The 22,586-nt window shown below is 42.5% G+C and overlaps 1 protein-coding gene across 3 annotated transcripts in view; it reads left to right on the top strand.

The window, feature by feature from the left end:
- The window catches only part of LOC143035046 (aquaporin AQPAe.a-like), an 80,601-nt gene that overhangs the window by 55,916 nt on the left and 2,099 nt on the right, over positions 1 to 22,586 (top strand). For 2 of the 3 annotated variants that reach the window (XM_076201509.1, XM_076201507.1), the window contains exons 2-5: positions 13,085 to 13,228; positions 19,115 to 19,324; positions 20,021 to 20,101; positions 21,572 to 21,695. In XM_076201509.1, coding sequence (XP_076057624.1) covers positions 13,085 to 13,228; positions 19,115 to 19,324; positions 20,021 to 20,101; positions 21,572 to 21,691 — 555 coding nt within the window. In that variant the 3' untranslated portion in view covers positions 21,692 to 21,695. Of the gene's footprint in view, positions 1 to 3,266; positions 3,588 to 13,084; positions 13,229 to 19,114; positions 19,325 to 20,020; positions 20,102 to 21,571; positions 21,696 to 22,586 lie in introns of those variants that run through there. The other variant, XM_076201508.1, reaches the window with a different exon arrangement.

Raw genomic sequence — 22,586 nt, 5'->3', positions numbered from 1 at the left:
TACAGGTATAAATGAGGTAGTGAGGGGTACAGCTACCTCATTTATACCTGTACTCTAACTTCTTGTAACTATTCTGCTGAAGAGGACCACAGATAGTAGTCGAAATATACAGTTTTCCTGTACTTCCGATATTATTTCTCCGATAGTGGGTTTATAGTGAAGATTTAGAAATGTGTTATAACATACTAGTTTCCAATGTATATATATATATATATATATATATATATATATATATATATATATATAATGTGTGTGTGTGTATGTATGTATATATATATATATGTGTGTGTGTGTGTGTGTGTGTAAAATATGAAAGTGCGTACACACACACACACACACACACACACACACAAACATAAGACACCAATGGATAAGGTAAGGCATCCAGTTGCCTGGATACGTGCCCTGAATTGTTCCCCCCCCCCCCATCCTCCCGCAAGACGGCGTAGGCCCTTGGGGAGGTGGTCACGTGCCGATGTCGATCATACAAGGAAACCTTTCACCCCCCAGTTCCCCCCTCCCCCCACGTGATCCATCTGAGGTATATACACGGGAGGATCGCTGGTCGGAGTATCCAGTTCCAGCTTCATTCCCTGAGGAGAAAAAACCTCTTCGTCTAGTGTCTCCTGGAATTGTTGTGTTCTCTCCCTCTCGCCTTTGCACCATGACTCAAATCGTCCTTCCCGATGTTTTCGGTCTTGACGAACTCAAAGACCAAGCCAGCTTCGGAAGGTCTCTGCTGGCCGAGTTCTTGGGAACGCTCGTGACCGTCTTCATCATCTGCAGCACCAAAGTGGGTTGGTTTGATGGCTACGCTGCCACTATCGTCCAGTCTTCTCTGGCTGTCGGCTTCGTCGTTGGAGCTCTTATTATGGTAAGATGAACGAGAAATCTTGCGTTTCGGAAGCGATGCAATTAGGTCGGGGATGGCTGGGGCTTGGCGTAATACTTCATGATTTTCAAGCCTTTTCGTATGTCTAGTTTTTTGGAAGTCGTCTTAGCGATTCTTACTGACTTACAGTAAAGAGTCTTAGCGAGTCTTGCCAATTTCCAGATATCTTGGATTTGGAATTCCTGGAAGTCATCTTGGCGATTTGCATCAGCTTCCAAGTCTCATCGTATGTCGAATATCTGGAAAGAGTCTTGGCGATTCTAGCAGATTTCCAGATATCTTCGTATGTGGAATTTCTGGAAGTCGTCTTGGCGATTTTCATTAACTTCCAAGTCTCTTCGTATGTCGAATATCTGGAAAGCGTCTTTGCAAGTCTTGCCGATTTCCAGATATCTTCGTATGTGGAATTTCTGGAAGTCGTCTTGGCGATTTTCATTAACTGTTGGGATTGGGGCTTTGCGTATACTTCTTGATTTCCAAGTCTTTTTGTATCTCGAATTTTCGGAAGTCGTCTTACCGAATTCTTTTCGTATGTCGAATATCTGGAAGCAGCTTAGCGATTCTTAGTTTCCGGTTCTTTTCGTATGTCGAGTCTGTGTACTTAATCTAAACATTAAGACGTTTAATACTTGTATGACCTGCAAACGTATGTTCTTGTTACAGTCTAACCAGACACTTAGATCCTAATACCCATTTCCATATCAGAAAGACGCTAGGATATAGCTTCTCTAGATTCTAGTGTCTGGAGGGTCTAGGAAGTCTTCACGTTGCCGTACTCAAGCCCATTCCTAGGCAAAGTCTATACAAGAACAGGGCACTTCACTTTGAGAGGAAATAAAATAACGTAATGATTTCATTTTGGTTGTTTCTGGACCGAAGCGAGCTGACCTGTTCTTGCATAAACCTTGATCACAGGCACACGGATTCGTTAAATTCGTTAAATCCGTTAAATCATCTCCCTTCACTGAATAAAATCCTCTGGTCAAAACAGATCTGGTATATGTTGTTACACATACACACAGGCTCGACAGTCCAGTGGAACCGTCGTTCCGACCGCAAATTCAGCAATCCGAGTTCGAGTCCCGTCCCGTCCGAACATTTTTTCAGCATCGATGCACAGCGGGCCGGCACTCCAACTCTGGTGGGTAAGGAGTAGTGTGTGCGAAGATCACAGCATTAGCCATAGATCGAGATTTGAGGTCCGAGCTCTCAACCGGTAGGGTAATAGGTGTCCATCACGAGTCCAAACACGTGATCCAAAGACCGTGGTGAATCACACACACACAGACACACACACACACACACACACAAACACGCACTTAGACATACTCTCAAATTTACAGTTGGGCTCCCATTTGTTCTGAAATTGGGAAGTCTTCGGGACGGGGCCTACCTAGTGTAACCACTACTTGGAGCAGCCACACAGACTCTATTTAGGACTAGGATGACGGGGTGTCTCACCGTTATACGTGATAAGGGTCAGTTGTCACTGGCGCCATTATCCTCGTTTCGTCAACAGAATAAAGTCGCTTGTTCCTCACCAAATTGGTTTAGTGTATCTGAGATGTCTCAGCGTTTTGTGTACAAAATCCTTCCTGATCTTGTACACACAGATTGCATGGTGGTTAATGCACGTACACACACACTTTGGGGAGTATCTCATAGTCGGCTCCCTTTCGGCACCCACAAAAGGGGTTATCTCATATCAGTTAACTTGCCTCCTCGCTCGCTCTCGCTCTCTCTCTCTCTCTCTCTCTCTCTCTCTCTCTCTCTCTCTCTCTCTCTCTCTCTCTCTCTCTCTCTCTCTCTCTCTCTCTCTGAGAGCTTGTACACCTACAGTTCAGACAAACCCGTGCTTATGTATCTCTCATACACAGATCTGTATACCCATACACATCCCGTTTTCTCTCGAAATACTCTCTCAGGAGAGATTTTTCTCTAAAGAGCATTTTCTCACTCACAACACTCACATTTCTCCTTTTCTCTTTGAGGTTTTCTCCACGTTTGAGGTTTTCTCCAAGTACCGAGCGTAGCATTATAACACTGCGACAAAACTCTATTGTGTTACTAGAGTTAATACAACAATTGGCTTGCATTTACTCTCTGAAAAACACATACACGTACACACACACACACACACACACACACACACACACACACACACACACACACACACACACACACACACACACACACACACACACAGAAATACTTTGCATGCACACAAGCTTTCCCACTACACATGCCCTTCGAGAGTTACATCCACAATGTCAGATGCCTGTCCAAACATAATACGCAGGCATCTTGCGCATTCCCCGCCTACGTCTCGTTATCAAACCCCAAGAGCCATCTGTAGGTGGCCCGGGATGGAAGCACAGGTGGTGGGCCCAGTTCACTCCCGCCAGGCCTCTCCGCCACAAGCCACTTCCCTCAGGAGCTCCTCGGGTCACCTACTTTCTCCTTCGTCTACTTCGGCGCCATGACCAAGATCAATGGAGTGTCCGAGTTCTTCGGCTTGTCCGAACTTGCCGACTACCTTAACCTGTCGAAAATGTTGGTGGCCGAGTTCCTGGGGACCCTCTTGATCGTGTTCCTCGTTTGCGCGACTCGGGTCGAAGGTTGGACCAGTGATTACGAACCGAACATCGTGCAAACCTCCCTGGCCATCGGGTTCGCCGTGGCGACTCTTGTCCAGGTAAGAAAACAGGAGGCCTTGGTCGAACTCAAAGATCTTGGTCGAACTCAAAGATCTTGGTCGAAGTCTGAGACCCTGGTCGCAGTCTGAGAACCCTGGTCGAAGTCTGAGACCCTGGTCGCAGTCTGAGAACCCTGGTCGAAGTCTGAGACCCTGGTCGCAGTCTGAGAACCCTGGTCGAAGTCTGAGACCCTGGTCAAAGTTCGAGATCGAAGTCGAGGGTCGAGAACCTGGTCGAAGTCCAGGACCCTGGTCAAACACCGAGAACCTGGTCGAAGTCAAAGACCCTGGTCGAACTCCGAGAACCTGGTCGAGACCCTGGTCAAAGTCCGAGATCTTAGTCGAGGTTGGAAACTCTGGTCGAAGTCCGAGACCGAAGTTGAGACCCTTTTTTGAGGTTCTTCGCGACGCGTAAGTGGGAAGAATCAAAATGCATCTCGCTGGGACGACGGGTTAACCGTATTCAGTTATTTCCATGATAACCAGCGCTTCTGTCTGCGAGAGATAAAGAGAGAGAGAGTAAGGGAGAGATTGATCTCCAGCGATAAAAGAATGCTGCGTTGATCCGGTCCGTAGGGTTGTCACCAAAATCCCCCCCCTCTCTCTCTCTCTCTCTCTCTCTCTCTCTCTCTCTCTCTCTCTCTCTCTCTCTCTCTCTCTCTCTCTCTCTCTCTCTCTCTCTCACCCTCTCTCTCTCTCTCTCTCTCTCTCTCTCTCTCTCTCTCTCTCTCTCTCTCTCTCTCTCACCCTCTCTCCGTATAGTATTTATTTTATATTCATGCATCAGAAAAGTAAAAGTAAAATGTCATTAGGAGACCCGCAAGGTGCCGGCCAGGCTCCAGCTCTTCAGTTTTCTCTCTCAAGTGAACCGCCCTGTTCTTGTGTAGACCTTGTAAAATAGGAGTAAAACAACAAAGTCGAACCTGTGACCGTTGCCGGCTGCGATGGGGCCTCGGGTTCCCGGTCAGAGAAACCAAAAGAGTTAGGAATTTTTAGGTAACTGTGCAGTCCCACCAGACAGAAATGTGTTATGAAAGAAAATTGACTGAGGCTTAGCAAAGTGCACACAGAAAAAAATGAAAATAAATAAATCTTAGAATTACAAATCAACTTAGATGGGATGGCTAGAAATAGAATCAGAACGGAAGGCTGGTTTGAATGACTTGCTTATACGCTTGTCTCGTTTGACACCCTACGGACCAGAGCAACGCAGCATTGATATTATTGATAGTAGGGTTAGTAGTAATAGTAATAGTATTGGAGATTCATATCCAGTCATCAAAGCTCATCACTTTAACTACTATTACTATCCCTCCTTTTTACTTTCCTCGTCCATTCTCTACCACTTATTGTTCCCAAGGATAGAAGCGCTGGATATCACAAACGAAATACAATACACATCCTGAAAAACCGTCCGCCATTAGCTAGTATAAAATCACACACACACACACACACACACACACACACACACACACACACACACACACACACACACACACACACACACACACACACGATTGATTCGGGCAGGCTTTGATATATTCACGTTATGGCAGTCATTATCAAGTTCTTTAACTTCGTAATAAAATCACCTGACGATAGCCAGAATAAAAGGGAAAATACCACCCTGTACGGAAGGGAGCTACAAGAGAGGGAACTCTGTGTCGTTCTCCTTCAGTCTCTCCACGGGTACCCAAGGGTCGCCTTGCACCCTCCCCTGGTCCTCTTATAAATCTCTCTGGGAAGAAACTTTGTATTGTTGACCGAGTGTCAACCCCTCGGGGCTGCACCTCCAGATGGACGTGGAGGGGTTGGCAGATTTTGGAAATACGCAGCAGGGAGGTGATTCTATTTGACGTCCATCTTCCGCTTCGGTAGTTTGGCGATCAGGAAGTTTTCATTTAATTTGCTTTCTCTCTCTCTCTCTTTCGTCATGTCTTATTCATCTCGGCCTTCCTCTTCATTCTCTGTTATTTTTGTGTTCTCACTTTCTTTTCTTCCCTTTGCTCTTCTTCCTCTTCCTCCTCTTCTTCCTCTACACCCTTGTCTTCATCGTCTGCCTCTTCATTTTCACTCTTCCTCTTCTTCCTGTCCCTGTCGCTCCTTTCCTTTCCTTTATCACGAAGTGACATCACAATTCATAAACGACCGTAAGACGTCACCATTCATAACCGAGTCAAATGACGTCACAATTCAAATTTGAGTTTAATGGCGTCATAGTTCACGTATTTAAATGACATCACAATTCAAGATAATTTTTAATGACGTTACTCTTCATACCGACATTAATGACGTAACAATTCATAAGTGACTTAATGACGTCACAATTCAAAATCTACTCTGATGACGTCACGGATCATATAATTGTTTAGGCCGTGGCCTTGGGTCGGAATGCTTTGAGGTCACAGCACAACGCCATCTATTGTAATGACACGTGGTCAGTACCCTTCCCACTGAGCATAAAATTACCTAAGACATTCATTTTTACAAGTTTCCGTGTGTGTGTGTCGGTGTTTGTGTGCGTCTACCTGCAAGTATGTGTGCCTGTGTCTTTCTCTGTACCTTCCTGTGACTACACCCAATGTCTTCCCACGACACTAGCCAACTCACCTTTCGTGTCGCACAATAAATGTTGACAAAATTAAATCTATTTAATCGATACTGTTCGTGTCAAGTTGATACCAACTATCCTAGAAAGTCATCTGGAATTCTTAGTTGGTATTGAAAGCTCTAGAGAATTAATGATTATCAGTACAATATCATCTGTGCGCATCTCGACCAAGGATAATCTCGGTCGTCTCGTTATTGTCTGAGCCCAGTGCTACACATCCGGAGCATCGGGGCATATTTATGTGTCTGGTTGTCAACGGGCGTGGCCTTAACCCAGTCTTGCATGGATTTTCTCCTGAAATTATCCGAAGTTAGTATTGTTTGGGTATAATAGCGTAATTCTTGCCCAAGGTAGAGATTCATACCACGCGGAATTTCAATCATTCTTGTGTTTGTGTGTGTGTATGTACGTTCGCGTTTGTGTGTGTGTGTGTCTGTGTGTGTGTATGTGATTTACGACTAGCAAGGACATCGCTTTATAGCGAGACCTGTGGTCGTTATGTTAAATAGATGTAGTAGTTTAGAATCGTGGATGGTTGGGGTAAGAATGGACGGGTTTATGGTAGGAGAGACGACAGTAGGGGCTGGAGAAGTAATTGTTCTGGTCGAATTGGGGTGGGGAGAAAATGGAGACTTTGACAATAGGAACATATGCGGGTTTGTTTTGTTTATTATTCTCTTCGTCCTCTTGTGTCTACTTTGTATTCCTTTTCACTTCCACAGCCTGATATTCCTCCACGTCTTCCTCCTCTTCTCCCCCTTCCTCCTCCTCCTCCTCCTCCTCCTCTTCCTCCGCCTCCAGCCTCTGTTCCTAATCTTCTTCCTCATCATCATTTTTAATCTTAATTTTACTTCCCTTTTCCTCTTCGTCTCTTCATCTTCGGATCACTCTTTCCTCTCCTCTCCTTATATGTCTTAGTTTTCTTTCTTCGATTTGTTCATCTAATTACTTGTCTTCACCGTGGATGAATAAAATCACTTGACGGCAGCCAAGCCACGAATCCAAAGCGGTAATAGACACTTGAACGTCATCAAAGTACCCCTTTGAAAAGGACCGACATAAGAGGCCTCCGTGAATCACGTGGGTTGAGATTCGGGTCATGCATGTGAAGAGGGATGTGATATGTAATCATTGCGAGCGGCGGTGGTGGTGGTGGTGGTAGGGGCGATGGTGGTGGTCCTAGTGGCAGTGTGACGGTATGTTGATGGTTGGTTTTGGTAGGGGTGGTAAGCTATTTTAGTTTCTAGCAAGTAAACAATACGGTTTAACATCTATCTTGATTCTGTTGCCGAATCACACACACACGCAGTGTAATTACACACAAAATCGTGCGTTTGAAATTAATGACGGGGATAACTTTCTGGAGAGTAAAAATGACGCCGAAAAAATTGCTGCGTCGGAGAATCGAACGCGGGACTGTATGTCGCGAGTCCGTCGCTCTAGCGACTGAGCTACTGAAGCAACCAGGGATGGGGCAGAAAATTTTAGAAAGTATATCTTTGGATCTTATGGATCTGAACTATTCTTGATAGAGTTAATAATTTTGAAACCTGTTTATATAAAATTGAAGAAAATGTTACCCGTTACTCTGTCATTGAAGACAAATTCATAGTTTATCACACAATCATTGTTTCAGTCACATTAGAAAACGAATGTTTTTAACGTAGATTATTTTAAGATGACAGTATCAGCTGTTGTTGTGGAATTCCAAGAGTCCTGTGAGGGATAAATAAAAAAAATGTTGAGGTAGTAAGTCGACCATTTGAATTAATATTCTTTGTAGCTGCTTCTTCACAACGCTTAGGTTTTCGGAGCTGAATTCAAATCGTGTTTGCCCATTTTACGTACATAGCAGGGAATAATTAGATTATCAACGCTGACCATTTTAATAAGATGACAAACTACCATAAGATAAATAATTGTCTTGTATATATATACAAGTAATGGAGACATGATAGATGACAACAGATATTTCTTCTCAAGCAGTAAATAACATAGAATCGACATTATTTGTAGTTGTAGTCATGAGCGTGGTAGATCCATGAAACGTATTTCATGATGAAATATTTACTCCAGCTTGTTGGTAATCAGTTCAGTCTGTGTATGCTCTCTCTCTCTCTCTCTCTCTCTCTCTCTCTCTCTCTCTCTCTCTCTCTCTCTCTCTCTCTCTCTCTCTCAGATACTGTTTTTTTTTATCAGAGAAGTAAACTTCCCAACCAAAAAATCGAAAACGTAGATAAGACATCAGATAAAGTCAACAAGTGTCGCTATATTTATGACAGTGAGAGATGAGGGTAGCCCACAAACAGCCAACCAGCCTCTCTCTCTCTCTCTCTCTCTCTCTCTCTCTCTCTCTCTCTCTCTCTCTCTCTCTCTCTCTCTCTCTCTCTCTCTCTCTCTCTCTCTCTCCCCCCCCCCCCTTCACACACACATCCAAGGTTTGCTGCGTATTAGAATAGAAATTGTTTCCTATAAGGGTTTAGATTATAAATATGTTATTGTAAGCGACTGCCATAGGCGCTGCGAGGTATAATATAATTTCCATTAGTTTTGACTTAACACACTAGTCTTCAACACTCTTCTCTTATGCGAAAAAGCGGTCTTCATTGAGGGAGCAGTAGTCGCCATGTGGAAGCAACAGGGAAACGTACGCACTTGTTATGCATTAATCCGGACCGAATAGCTTTTCCTTGGGCGAATTCCTCCTACAGACGACGCTAAGGTCTCCATGCACTTAATAGGTCATACTTGAGGACCGCAATCGTTTCCTTGAGGGGCACCGTCGTCGTGTTCTCGGAAACATTCCCGAGAAGTGAAGTGGAGGGTGAACAAACGAGTACAAAGGAATTGTTGTCTGGTACAGATATTTTTGAAAATAATTCTTTTTACGCGCGAAGTTCGTGGGGGTCTTTGGTTGAGTGCGTTTTCTTTCTTTTCTTCTTTCTCTCCTTTTATACGAAATTCCACCCTTACTAGACGGCGGGGTCAGTTGTGAACTGATTCAGGAACATCTAGCTCATGCTCTTCCTTAAAATCTCGTGGATTGTCGTCGTTTAGTAAGAAGGTTGAAATTATCAACATTGTACAAATGCATAACGAATTTTCACAGACTTACGCTCATTGTAAAACGCACTTTGTTTTGACATGTGTGATTTCACGTAGTTTGACGATACAACTCTAATTTTAGATATCAAATATTCGATTTATCATGAATTAACTAACCATTAATCAGTATTGTTAATTATCAAGTTATTGATGGAAGTGATTTTATAAACGCGATATTGTTTTCAAATATAGAAGCGCTGGTTAATTGTCATCGGCAGATTACACTAGTTTAATGTGGCGTCACACTTTGGCATTTCTCCCTAGCATGCTACTTGGTTTTGCTACTTCGTTTGTATAGAAACTATTTCGGTTACGATTTTTTGTTTTTCAAGTTTCCAAACGTCAAGTAATTTGGGCATATAGTGAGAATCTGAAAGACGAACTGAGAGAAGTTAAATCTAGAATACGAATGTTGGACACATTGTTGGGATATTCTAACTGAAATCTAGAATATTGTATCCGAAGTCGTTTCTACTCGACGTAGCAAAAGCAAGTAGCATGCTAGCCACCTTTACAGTAGCAAAGAATTTAATCTGACAACTGATGGGCACAAGCCGTTGTCTTTTTTGCCGGACCTGTTACAGCTGAAGCTATCTTGTCTGTTATCGGTCTTTATCTAACCGGGTTGAGGGGACGGGGGGGTGGGAAGGGGAACAAGAATATTTTGTCTGTTGCAAAGCTGAACACGTCTTCCGCATCACCTACAGGAACTACAAATGATGTTTTGTTGTGACAAACCTAAAAGATGAATATTAGAATGACATCCAACTTGGTGCTGGGGTTAAATAGGAATGCGGGGTCTGCCTATATCTCGATGTCCAGTCTTTTAAGTTATCCAGTCTCTGGGACTTCCGAAGACGTTTATTGCGACTTCGGAGGACCTTAGATCGTGAGGATAGTCTTCATTCCCAAATGGCTCTCGCTGAAGAATGCCATACGCAGAACCTAGAGAGAAAAAAAAAAAAAAAATGGCGAGACTGCGAACTTTAAAAAAAAAAAAGAGATATAAAGTAATACTTTTTACGAAGACATAAATTAGGTTGATGATGGTGCTAGTTTGCCAAAGAAGAAGGAACAGACAACACCTGGAAAATTTAGTTTGTGCTTCGAGTCGCTAATGAGTGAGCCGTACCCAGAAGGTGTGGGATACATAGGTACAAGGAACTACGTTTCTTTGTGCAGATTTGAAATCTTAGTTGCCCACTGCAGGACCGGTATATCTCTTGGAGGCGAGATTCCTTCAATATCTCTCCAGTGAACAACGCTCCTAGTATTATACCTAACTCATATATGGTTTCAGCTTAGACTACGAGTATATCTATTTTCCATAGATTTGAATTAATGTATTGTTCCGTGTGTGTGTGTGTGTGTGTGTGTGTGTGTGTGCGTGCGTGCGATTGAAGATAGGAAGTTAATCATGAAAAGTAACAAGTAAATTAGATAAATAGAAAAACAGGTAAATAGAAAAACAACTCTCCGCCTACACATTCGACAAGACTTGTTATGCCAATCTCGCACACATGTACGCATGTAAGCACATACGCACGTGGACACACACTCAGCCGAGCACTCCCCTTCCTCTTCTAAATAGCGAAGATCCGCTATAGAATATGTGTGGATCTATGATTAGAGTTGTGTTCTTGGAGGGGTCGTCTACTTTAAATAATGCTTTCTGCCCTGAATGTTTCTTTTTCTAGATTATTCTACAGACTAAAGTTTTGGCCTTGTGTGTGTGTGTGTGTGTGTGTGTGTGTGTGTGTGTGTGTGTGTGTGTGTGTGTGTTTGCATGTTTAGGTGCATATCTGCATTTACCACTCGTAGGGGTTTGAAAATGACAGTTAAAAGTTGGAACATAACCCAAGACAGTTAACGAAGGTTTAACGATTTGGGCGTGACGAAGAGCAAAACTATGTATTTTTCTTTCAGTCGAACTATGAACGCGATTCGATGGGTCAACAAATTAACAAGTCAGAGAGAGAGACAGAGAATGTAACTGATGAAACATCCTGGCCGGACTAGGTTCGAGTCCTCTACACTGCAGTAATTTCATTCTTGCATTGCGAACGGACGGAATGAGGGGCAGGGGGATCTGTGCTTTGGTACTTTTGATGCAGCGAGAAAATTGGCCTCTGTTTGATTCTCCAAGGATTTGTGAATATTGCTTATACCCAGTAATATATGTACATATATTCATGAAGATGTACTGTACAGATATAGCAGATTGAACATTCATTTCCGACATGTTTAAATCACAAAGTGATGCGTTTAGATATTTTTTCATATTGTTTCAAACTTAGATTATTTTTCGTCCTATTGTTTGTTTTCATCTTTTTTAATACGAGAAGATAAGAGGATAAGACTCTTAAAATCTTGGGTCATCTGCCCTGATGGAATAAAGATTCTTTTATCAATCACTGGCCCCTTATGATAGCCTATCACATCAGCCTCATTGAGGCGGTCTTTACAGATTTTATTCTAACCCCCAGGCGAATTTTATAGAACCCCAGAAATGCATCATCCTAGGGTTTGAAAGAATGGGGTGGCTGAGGACCACAATGGAACTAAGCGTACATTTTTTTTTTATTATCTTCGGCAATTTGCAATTATTATTTCGAACTGTGTTCTTGTCATTATCTGCACTTCATATATATTGATTCTGTGTCAAATAAAATTATTATTATTGTTATTATTATTATTATTATTATTATTATTATTATCGGGGGACATTTTGTTGTGTGCACCAGATAGGATTTTGTTTACTGGTGTGGGTCAGGGAAGCGGAGGGGGGTGGGTAGATGGAGTTACTAGCTTGAAGGAGATAAACACCACTGGTGTCTGCAGGGTTGTAGTAAACGCCAGAGGCCCAAATATACTTGTGCCTTATCGGAATATTTATCTTGTGGCACGCTGTCTCCTTGTCGCCAGGTCAAGAGGCTGTTGGACAATAAATATGTATTGACAATAAGTTTTCATGAATGACAGTATTAGGTCAATACTAAAATTCCTACAGGGATTAGGACCGTAAAGCTACTCAATGAACGTACAAAAGAGATAATAGTTTGTATTAAAATTATCAGCAGTATCACTTGATATAAAGGTACCAATGGACCCCTTCAACATCGAGATAAATCTTGATTGTAAATAATGTGAAACGAAACGTTGCTTCCGTCTTTGTCGACAGATGCAAGCACTCGTCTTCCAGACGATAAGTGACAGCGTTGATACACTTAATTTGTCGTCCAGTTGTTCATTTTCGTCTCCTTGCTTGCATTTTATTCATTTATTTGTTTATCTATTTATTCATTTATTTGTTTTCATTAATCTGAACTCGATATCTGTCGACGTACTCATCCATTATATTACCAATCATGAAAGTTGCGTGAGTTATAGGTATTCCAGTCAAGTCCCATTGATAATGACATCATCAAATATATGCAGCCAGTACCCCATACTGGGGGGGTCTGGTATGTCTGGTAATGAGACTTCTCGTATGGTTCGTAATTTGGGCTTCGTTCTTGTATAGAGAACAAAGGCAGGATTTAGGTTATGTAAATCCCAGGCATTGCCACTAGGATTTCCTCAGTGTTACTACTTTAAAGATTAAATTTAATCCCCAGACACAGAACGAGCCATGTGTGTGTGTGTGTGTTTTACGAATTTGGATCACGAACTGTTGAGGACTTCCGGCTTAACAGTTCCTCCGATGTCGTTCAAGAATAGGTTCTTCATCATAGGTCTTGGGTAACTTTGGTAACTAACGTTCTTCTCTTGTTCTTTCCAGTCTCTCGGCCATATATCAGGAAGTCACATCAACCCGGCCGTCACCTGCGGCATGCTGGTGGCCCGAAACATTTCTGTCCTGAAGGCTCTTCTCTACATCGTCTCCCAGAGCATCGGAGGAATCACAGGAGCAGCTATCCTGAAGGTAATTGGGGCCCATTGGTTCTCATCCTTGGGTTCGTAAACCCCCTCTCCCCCCGGGAAGTCGGAGGATTTCAGAAATGGGGCCAGGACGCTAAGGAACAGCAATACATAAGAATGGGTGATGTGAGATTGTAGGTTGAGACTCCGTAGGCAAATCCCCAGCGGTTGAGGGCAGAGCAAGCAGAGGTGGGGGTGGGGGGATTAGCTCATTTCATCTACTGTTGGGAGTGGGGAGGCCAGTTTATTTTCCCCAATTATTACTTCATCTTTGCAAGCATCAAAAAAGGTTCACCATAGTTCACCATAGATGATAATAGGAATCCCGCTATCCTAACTCATGTCACGAACCTATTCTATAATTTATTTACACCTACTCGCATCATTCTTTACGCTTCCTACACCCTACACTCCCCCACAGTCCCTCCCACACTCACCCAACAACTATTTAGCTTAAACAGTTGCACACTGACAGTAATCAAGGTCTTTGTAGTTCTAGACGCCTGCGCAGCTTGACAGCGTCATGACGTCATGTCGATGACAAAATGTCGACAAAGATGGCGAACCTATCTGAGGGTGCTTCTTTTAAGGCTACCCTCCACATGTACTCTTTGTACTCTTGTTACTCCACAGTACTACCTCCATTCACACGACCTATGAAAATACAGTTTCAATTTTTAACCATTTAACACGGTAACAGATGATTGTATACAGTTGAGATTCTCTCTTCACATAGCATTATCCACAAATATTTGAAAGAGAAACAGTGATAATTTCATAAGATGGGAAGGTTCATAACTGAATAGGCTGGAGCGAGGAACAAGACTTTACTTGCTGACTACGGGTCATGCCTACAGAAGGTATCAGGCGACCCTAGAACATCCAACCAACGAACTCAGAATATGTGTCGAGTGTGGCTCTCTTGCGGTACCCACAAGTGTTCTGAAGGAGTCCATCCCTCAGTGCTCACAGGATGAGCAATTGGCAGTGGAAGTAGTTGATCACAGCTCCTGCAACGAGGATTAGAAGGATGGAAGGGACGGAGAGTTGACAGGAAGAATAGGCTAAGAGGTCGAGGAAGAAGAGTGTAGAGGAGGAGGAGGAGGAGGAAGGAGAATCAGAGAAAAAAAAAATAGACGAGCGGCGGAGGAATAGGCTTTATTGTCCATAAATCTTTCTCTTAAGCTTTGACGAAATTCAGGAGTGCCAACCAGTGCCACCACCTCTTCTTCTTCCTCCTCCTCCTGCCGGGACCTTCTTGAAGTGTCACAGCTGAAGGTTTTATTAGCTTCTGTGACGGAGACTACAGTGGCACTCCCGAAGTGCCACTTTTTTTGAATACCCCGTGAGACTTCGGCATTTGTGTCAAGATCGAATGAACCATCATCAAGAATGCCCCAGTCGGTCATTTCATTCAAACACCAGAAAATTCCATCCAGCTGGGGAATTCCCAGTCCCTGCATAGCTACCTTCGTTGCCTAGGGGTTGCCACGGATATGAATGAAATAACCTGGCGATAACTGGGGTAAAACAAGTGTCACACGGTACTGAAGGGGTTGACAGTCTGTAACTTCTCCTCTTCTGACGGGGACTCACGGAGATGAGGAAAGGGCCCACGTGTCCTTTTTGTCTGACCTGGCGGTCTCTGGTAATGTGTGCATGGCGTGAGTAGTTTCAGCGTGCAGAGGTCGTCTTCGTCCCCACACGCACAAGCTCCTGTGACGTCTCTCTTATCGCTCTTTTTATCTCTCCTCTTTCTCCTCTCTCTCTCTATCTATCTCTCTCTCCTTTCTCTTGTACACGACACTCCCTTCCCTGACCACAACACCTCGACATAACATTAGTACAACGTTTCTCTAGTTAGAACTTTATCTAATAAAGAGCTCGTCCTCGCATAATGTCTTTCCTGGCTCGCTCGTCGCCAGTTCCCTCTCTCACCTCGACACCTTTGTTCGTCTCAAGTCTTCCCTGCGCCTTCTTTTACACCTACCCACATCTGTAACTAAACAGGACCTTTGTCCCAGCACTTGTTCGTGCATGCTCACATCTACTCGAATCTCTGAATACCACCATCATCACAGTGAGTTGAAGGGGCTCACCCCTTTACATGCATGTCTTCACCAGCGCTTCTCCTTCACGGCATCGTGAACTCCATAATACGAATTCCTTCCCTCAAAAAATATAAATAAATAGATAAAAAATAAAATAAATAAATAAACTTCCCGCCATCTTCATCTTCAAAATACAAACTCTTTCCCTCCAAAAACACTTCTCTCGCGTCACTTTAAACTACTTTAACACAAACTTCCTCCAAAAATACATTTCTCCGCCGTTCTTCACTCCCCTTCCCCCCAAAAAACAAAAAACAAAATTGCTCCAATGGAACACTTGCGCTCTCTGCTAAAGCAGAACACCTGTTTCACTCGCAACTCCTCTTCATCACACCAACATTTAGCAATTGCGGCCCATCTGGGAGGTTCCTAAGCTGCTCTCGCCACAAGTGTGTCACCCTCTCCGCCTCGGTTCCTCCCCTCCCAGGGCGTGGGATTCCTCTCACACACAAATACTATCTCCGGAGATTAGCCAGAATAAAATCGTTGGGTATGTCGGTTTTGGGCCCAGAGGGTTGTTCGAGACTGCAACCACTCTTAGTAATACCAACATAATACCACTGCCATCACCACCACTACCACCACCACCATCACTGCTATCTGTACCACTACTACTACCATTTCCACCGCTGCCACCACTACCATCACTACTATCACCATCACTGCTATCTGTACCACTACTACTACCATTTCCACCGCTACCACCACTACCACCATCACTACTATCACCATCACTGCTATCTGTACCACTACCACCACCATTTCCACCATCCCAGGTCTCTTGGATTATATCTCCTTTACCACCACCACCCCCCTCTCCCCCAGGTCCCTTACGCAAGGGGGTAACCGTCTCTTCTTTCGTGACAGCCACTTACCTCTTGGTCTCGTCATCTTGGCGGACTGTAGACGTTCGTCGGGGATCCTAAGGTCGTTCGGTGGCTTTGGGTCCATGTAGGTATAGGGGAGACGATGTTTTTGTGTTTTAGTCGCTTTCTTTCTTTCTTTCTGTATTTCTCTCTCTCTGTTTTTCTTTATCTATCTTTCTCTATCTCTCTTTTTCTCTCGCTCTCTCTCCTCTTTCACTCTTTCTCTCCCTCTGTCGTCCTCTCTTTCCCTTACTTTCATTCCCTCTTTCTCTTTCTCTTATTCTCTCTGTCTGTCTGTCTGCCTGTCTGTCTCTCCCTCTCCCTCTTACCAGAGGCCAAGGGCGCGCCGGGCGACCGCAGGGCACTCGGAGAAGGACTCCCGTCGCCATTGACCCAAAATTTTTGTTTTCTCTTCTTGGGGAACCTCTGTGTTGAGGTGCACCTGGAGTCAGAAATTTCTGCGTCATGTTTACGAGTCTCCATGTAAATGTATTTCGTATCTGAGCCGTCCTCTTCCCCTATCTCTGGTTGATACCTCATGTATCTGCAAATCACCATCTGTCTCCCCATGCATCTAGACGACCAGCTGTCACTGCTTTGGTGCAGACCCCCCTCTGGCACCAGCTTGGAGGACCAGCTGGGCTGGGTACAGAGTACTTCTTCAGAATGGATCTTTTGTCTGTGCTTTCTAACGTAGATCAAACTCAATACAGCATTCCCAGAACACATGTTGTAGAGGTAGAACCATATGTGTACAGTTAAACGCACAGGGACTTGTACACACACACACACATACACACACACACACATACACGATAGTGACGCAAACCAGGTTTTGGGGATTTACGAGTTGAACCGGTTTGTGTGTAACTTAACGCTTCACGCCACTTCCTAGTCACGATTAAAGTTACAGTTATCGCGTTTACTTGGTACACGACCTGGTGGGCAAGTTACTTAACTGTTCGTAGTTGCTATGCTATGCTACTTTGTTTTCAACTTGTTAATGTGTTTTTATCGCATCTTCTTTTAGGCAAATATAATCGTTCATGTGACTGTAGAAGAATATGTGTGTGTGTGCGTGCCATGCATATTTATCCCGAAACTAAATCATATAAATACTTGCATTTATGTTTGCGGCGTAATGCTACTGTTAGAAGCACAAGGCCATAAAAGATTACCCCAACGTTATTTTTGTTGTTGTTGTTGCTCTGTTGATCTACGCATGGCTGAGGGCATGTATAGAATGAAGTGAAGGAGTCTGAACGATATGACGTCACTACTGCCGCTTTATTGTGACGTCAGGACGCTGAGGAACTGTGGAAGAGCTAACCGACATAACCGCTCGTGACTCAATGAATTGCTCCACAAAACTTCACTCCAACTTTTTTAGTATTCCCCTACATACTTGGCTTCCACATTTTTTTCTTTTTATTCCAGGCGAAGTTGTGAATTTTACGGTATTTGTTCTTTTATATATTATTTAGGATTCTACCTCGTTATGGATTGAGAGATTGGCTGGCTTTTCAAACATAGATAATACTTAGGTCCGGTCCTGTAGTAAACCACTAAAACTTCTAGAACTTAGTCGCTCTGAGCCTTTGTTAGTTTCCTTATCAGATCACCTAAGCTTACTCTCTTTCGGAACCCAGCCAGATGTCATTTGATCTGACAGGACCTCTCCCGAAGCCAGACTTTTACGCAAGTCTGTTTTATCAAAAAGGAACCGTAGCCGGCTAGTGTACTCCGACAGCCAACCCGTGGCCACTCCTCACACTCAATATTAAGTCTCCTGCAAAGAGTACCTTATACGATGTGAATAAGCTATCCGTTAACGGTCAATAAACTACCTTTTTTAAATTAACTTGAAATGCCCTGGTCGTTATTCTTTTGTCTTTGGAGACGTGGCAAGTGCCTTTTCAATCTGGAGGATGCAGTGATTGCCACGGGTCCGCTCCTCGGCTGGGGTACTCTCCCACCCTCTCCTCCTCCTCCTGGCCCAAACGCACCAGATTCCTCAAGCAGATACTCGGTGCTCTTTACATCAGGACCTATACAGTTCCCCTTGCAATCGTCTCATCTTTCCTTGCGTTTTATGTATGTGATTCACCATGGTCCTGGATCACGTGTTGGACACGTGGTCGACAGCTGTTATCCTCCTGGATGAAAGCTCTGCTCATATGTGGCTCGACCTATGGGTGATGTGGTTTGTGCTCGCGCGTATACGTGTGCATCCATGACAAATTTCTGGTAAATACTGATTTTAGATCACGCTTTGTTAATTAGATGTTAGATTATTAAATCCTCTATTGGATACCTCTTAAGACTGCCTCTGTTTTATTATCAATTTCCGTGGCGAGTTATTGAGATCTAAAGTTGTGATTGATATGTCCTTGCTGCTTCGGCCTCCTCGTGTCATCTGATCCTCTTCTTCATATTCCTGTCACTTATACTCTTCCCCACGCACAAACGCCATCATTCATTCAGCAATTGAATGCTGTCAAGGCTGACATTCGAAGTGTTTTTATTTATTGTCCAAATTCCATACCCGGTGGTTATTATTATTTTTTTTTACCCAGATTCAAATTACCCCAACGTAAAATTTTCATGTCAACTCTGCATTCGCAGTGTTGCTACGCATGAATCTATTTTTTCGATATTTTGGATGGGTATAAATCTGGAAACGTGTTTTAAAAGCTCCGCTTTAACCGTTCTCTCATTACTGTCTTCAAATAACCAGTAATAATGACCATGAAGATTGTTATTGCATTTACAGTTTGTATAGAAAAATAGTTTAAATGCACAGCAGCTAGTGCATCTTGCAGGCATGACTATTGTTATTCCTCATGCAGTAAAACTTGTATATCATCGGTTCATTTTGCAGCAATAACGAACTTTCTCTCTTTTCTCTTTCAGGCTGTGACCCCAGTTAACGCCACTGGCGACCTCGGCATCACCAAAGTGAACGAAAACCTCACTTCCGCTCAGGGCTTCGGCGTTGAGGTCGTCTGCACCTTCATCCTCGTGATGACCATCTTCGCTGTGGTCGACGAGCGCCGTACTGACGTCATGGGCCAGGCTCCCATTGCCATTGGTCTTGCCGTTGTTGCCTGCCATTTGTCAGCGGTATGTACGAGTGTATCATAGGGCAGAAACAACACTATATTTATTCCTTTAGCTCTAATGAGTTAGAATATTTCCAGAATTCAATAAAATCTGTTACTTACGTGTTGGGTATTGCACTTTCGTTTTTTAGTGACGCCAATATTTTTTTCTCGTGTATCCACACTATTCAATTTGACGGGGAGGGGAAAGTTGATCTCTATATGTGCTTCAGTACGTACAACACTGCTGTTTGGCAACTAGATATATTTATTTTATGCAGTGCCTCGAATTATGAGATCCTTATCAAACAAGAGTACAAATACAGTAAAGAGGATGGGATCAATTTATAAAACACGACTGTTATATGTTGGATGACTAGGTAGAATTTCAGTGAGGATATAGGAAGTATTATAACATATTCCCTCCACACAATCATGCCTCACATTGTTATTTGTGTGGCCCATGCCACAGCATACAAATACATGCACACCATTATCTATTTCTAGATGTTATCTCTGATAAAATAATCAAATACTTAAATCTGTTGGCTTCAAAGAGGCTTTGAATACTTTGCTTATCTCTCTCGCCTGCCTTCTGCATCCCATTCTTCGAAAGAACATGCAGACATGTGCTTACACTTGTGTACCTGCACCTTGGTAAAATACGGAATATGTATCATTTGTTGAATACATCTCTCTAATGCTCTTTCTGTTGCAGATCCCCATGACAGGTTGCTCCATGAACCCTGCCCGTTCCTTCGGCCCATCCGTCATGACTGGTCTGTGGGAGAACCACTGGGTAAGAGTTATGTTACATGGAGGTACAGCCTACAGCATTCATGGGTGGCCATGAGGATGTTGTCATCTCCACAATAATCCTTAGTAACACTCCCATCCAAGACAGGAAACATCAGCTGTTTCACTGAATGGCCAACACCTTTAAATAAATAATCCAATAGTACTAGACTTCATATTTGACACACACGTATCTTTCTTCCCAACCCTCCCTCCCACACACTAAACATCTTGCTTCCCTATAGTAAAGTATACAAAGAACACTTACAAACAGGACAAAACAAAAATTTAAGAATAGTAAGTTTCTACTGAAACAACCCTAATAGGCCATCTGTACTCGGAAACAAGAATGTACCCACAGCAGCACATGAATATTATTAGGACATTGTTCTTTGCAAGAGCCCCTATACCTTAGCATCTGTCATATTACATCATTACACACAACCTTAACTTGTAGGATTTTACAAATCATTGCAACAAGGTACTGTTGAAGACCTACCCCCAGCACCTCACAACACCACTTTACAGAGACACACACACACACACAATAGTCTTAAGTATTCATAGTCCTATTCATAAAAACTGTTGGTCAGTTTTACAACATAACTTGGTCAGTTTTACAACATAACTGATAAACATTAATTTATTTATTTTATTTATTTTACTGCTGTAATTCATTTACTATTTCAAAAGCTGAACACTTTTTCACAAATAGCCCCATAACTGATAAACATTAATTTATTTATTTTATTTATTTTACTGCTGTAATTCATTTACTATTTCAAAAGCTGAACACTTTTTCACAAATAGCCCCAATCATATGTCATATCAGTAAAACCTATTGATGATTCCACATTAATTGAAGAACAAGGTAAAGTTACTATGTTGTCATTGCTTTGGCTGTAATGAGATGGGGCCTCCCAGACCAGTGTTGCTTCTAGTGTGTTGTTTTGGGTAAATGCCTCCACTTTACAGTTAGCGGTGATGGTTGTGTGTCGTATGCTTAGGTGTTGAACCCTTCAATATCTGTGGCCATCCTGTCATGTATCATATCAAACATGTACTCAGATACAGACAAATACACACACAGACAAATGCACATGCATCCACATTCACATAAACTCAACTTTTCTGTAAACATATCCCACAATATGTCTGAATTCCATACAGGTGACTAGAATCTTGCTATGTAGTAATGAGAATTGGCTTTGATTTATGTAGATATAAATTGTGTGGAAGAATGAATAATAATTACTGCAACACTCATCCAAGTCAACCACATTTTCCTCTCCCTTTCATGTTTCTTCCTCATCACTTTTGTAGTATCTTTAGATGTACTTTACTTCTTAGTTGTTGCTTCATTCAGAGTTAGATGGGTGCTTAGCACTATTTGGTATTCACTATCTCATCACCTATCCCACATTCTTTTCACATATAGAACAGCAATGCGACACCACTTTCTGTTTTCTTCTAGGTATACTGGGCGGGGCCTATCATTGGCGGCATGTTGGCTGGCCTCTTGTACTCGTATGTGTTTAGGGCTCCTAAGCCTGAACCAACTGAAGATAGCGAGGCTTACAAGATGAGAGCCTAAAAAGGTATACTGTACATTACTTCTCACATGATCAGTCATGTTGGAGAACGGTGTTGATCTAAGCTAATTTTCCTTTGCAAGTGTTTTGGCTGCATTAAATAACAGAAAGTCAACAATTGGCTTTACTTGGATCAAATTATAACAGTTCTGCAAGTGAATATTTATAAAATGTGTTAATCTATAGCGTTTGGCATTTAACATTACCCACATGGTGCTAATATTTGTACATGTATTATGTTTGTTTGACAGCATAAAACTTTTATTTTTCATCAGTTTGATATGCATTCATTGTGCATATTAACCACTATTACCATGGGTCACTATAATAGAATTATAACTGAACTTGCCTTGGAACGCATTATTAATCAATTCTCATTTTGTAACCACAAATAAGGAATACAGGCATGACTTTAAGTACAAACTCACCTCTGCCTTGTCAGCCTTTCACATTACATTTCTCCTGCATGTTCCTTGCATGGCTTGCTTACCTTTTCACTTGCTTGCATTCTTGAGATTTATTTACTGTATTGCTTGATAGTAATATTTATAAAATGGAATATATGTTGAGCAAAGAACAGTTTTCTTTTGGCATGTTTTAATTCTACTGCAGGTTGCATGGAATATGAGCTAATTGTTACAAATTGATGAGGGATTTTTCTCCTTTAATGCCTTTTGCATATATAGACATCACATAGATTCAAGACATCAATTAAGTCATGTAATTTTATACTTAACATTATCCTCTTTCTGAAATATGCAAGTGTAGCATGGCTTTACTTTTTATGTAACAACAACTCTGCATCAGATCTTTGATGGATGATTACTGATTCAAAGATCACATATTTGACCGTGTGATATCATGTACGACAGTTCTCAAGTGATAGCCAGGATGAAC

Source organism: Oratosquilla oratoria, chromosome 18, assembly GCF_046742065.1.
Source record: "Oratosquilla oratoria isolate Oo_2021 chromosome 18, ASM4674206v1, whole genome shotgun sequence".
Classification (NCBI taxonomy): Eukaryota; Metazoa; Arthropoda; class Malacostraca; order Stomatopoda; family Squillidae; genus Oratosquilla; species Oratosquilla oratoria.
The sequence above is the reverse complement of the archived record's forward strand: the minus strand, read 5'-3'. Positions and strand labels throughout refer to the sequence as shown.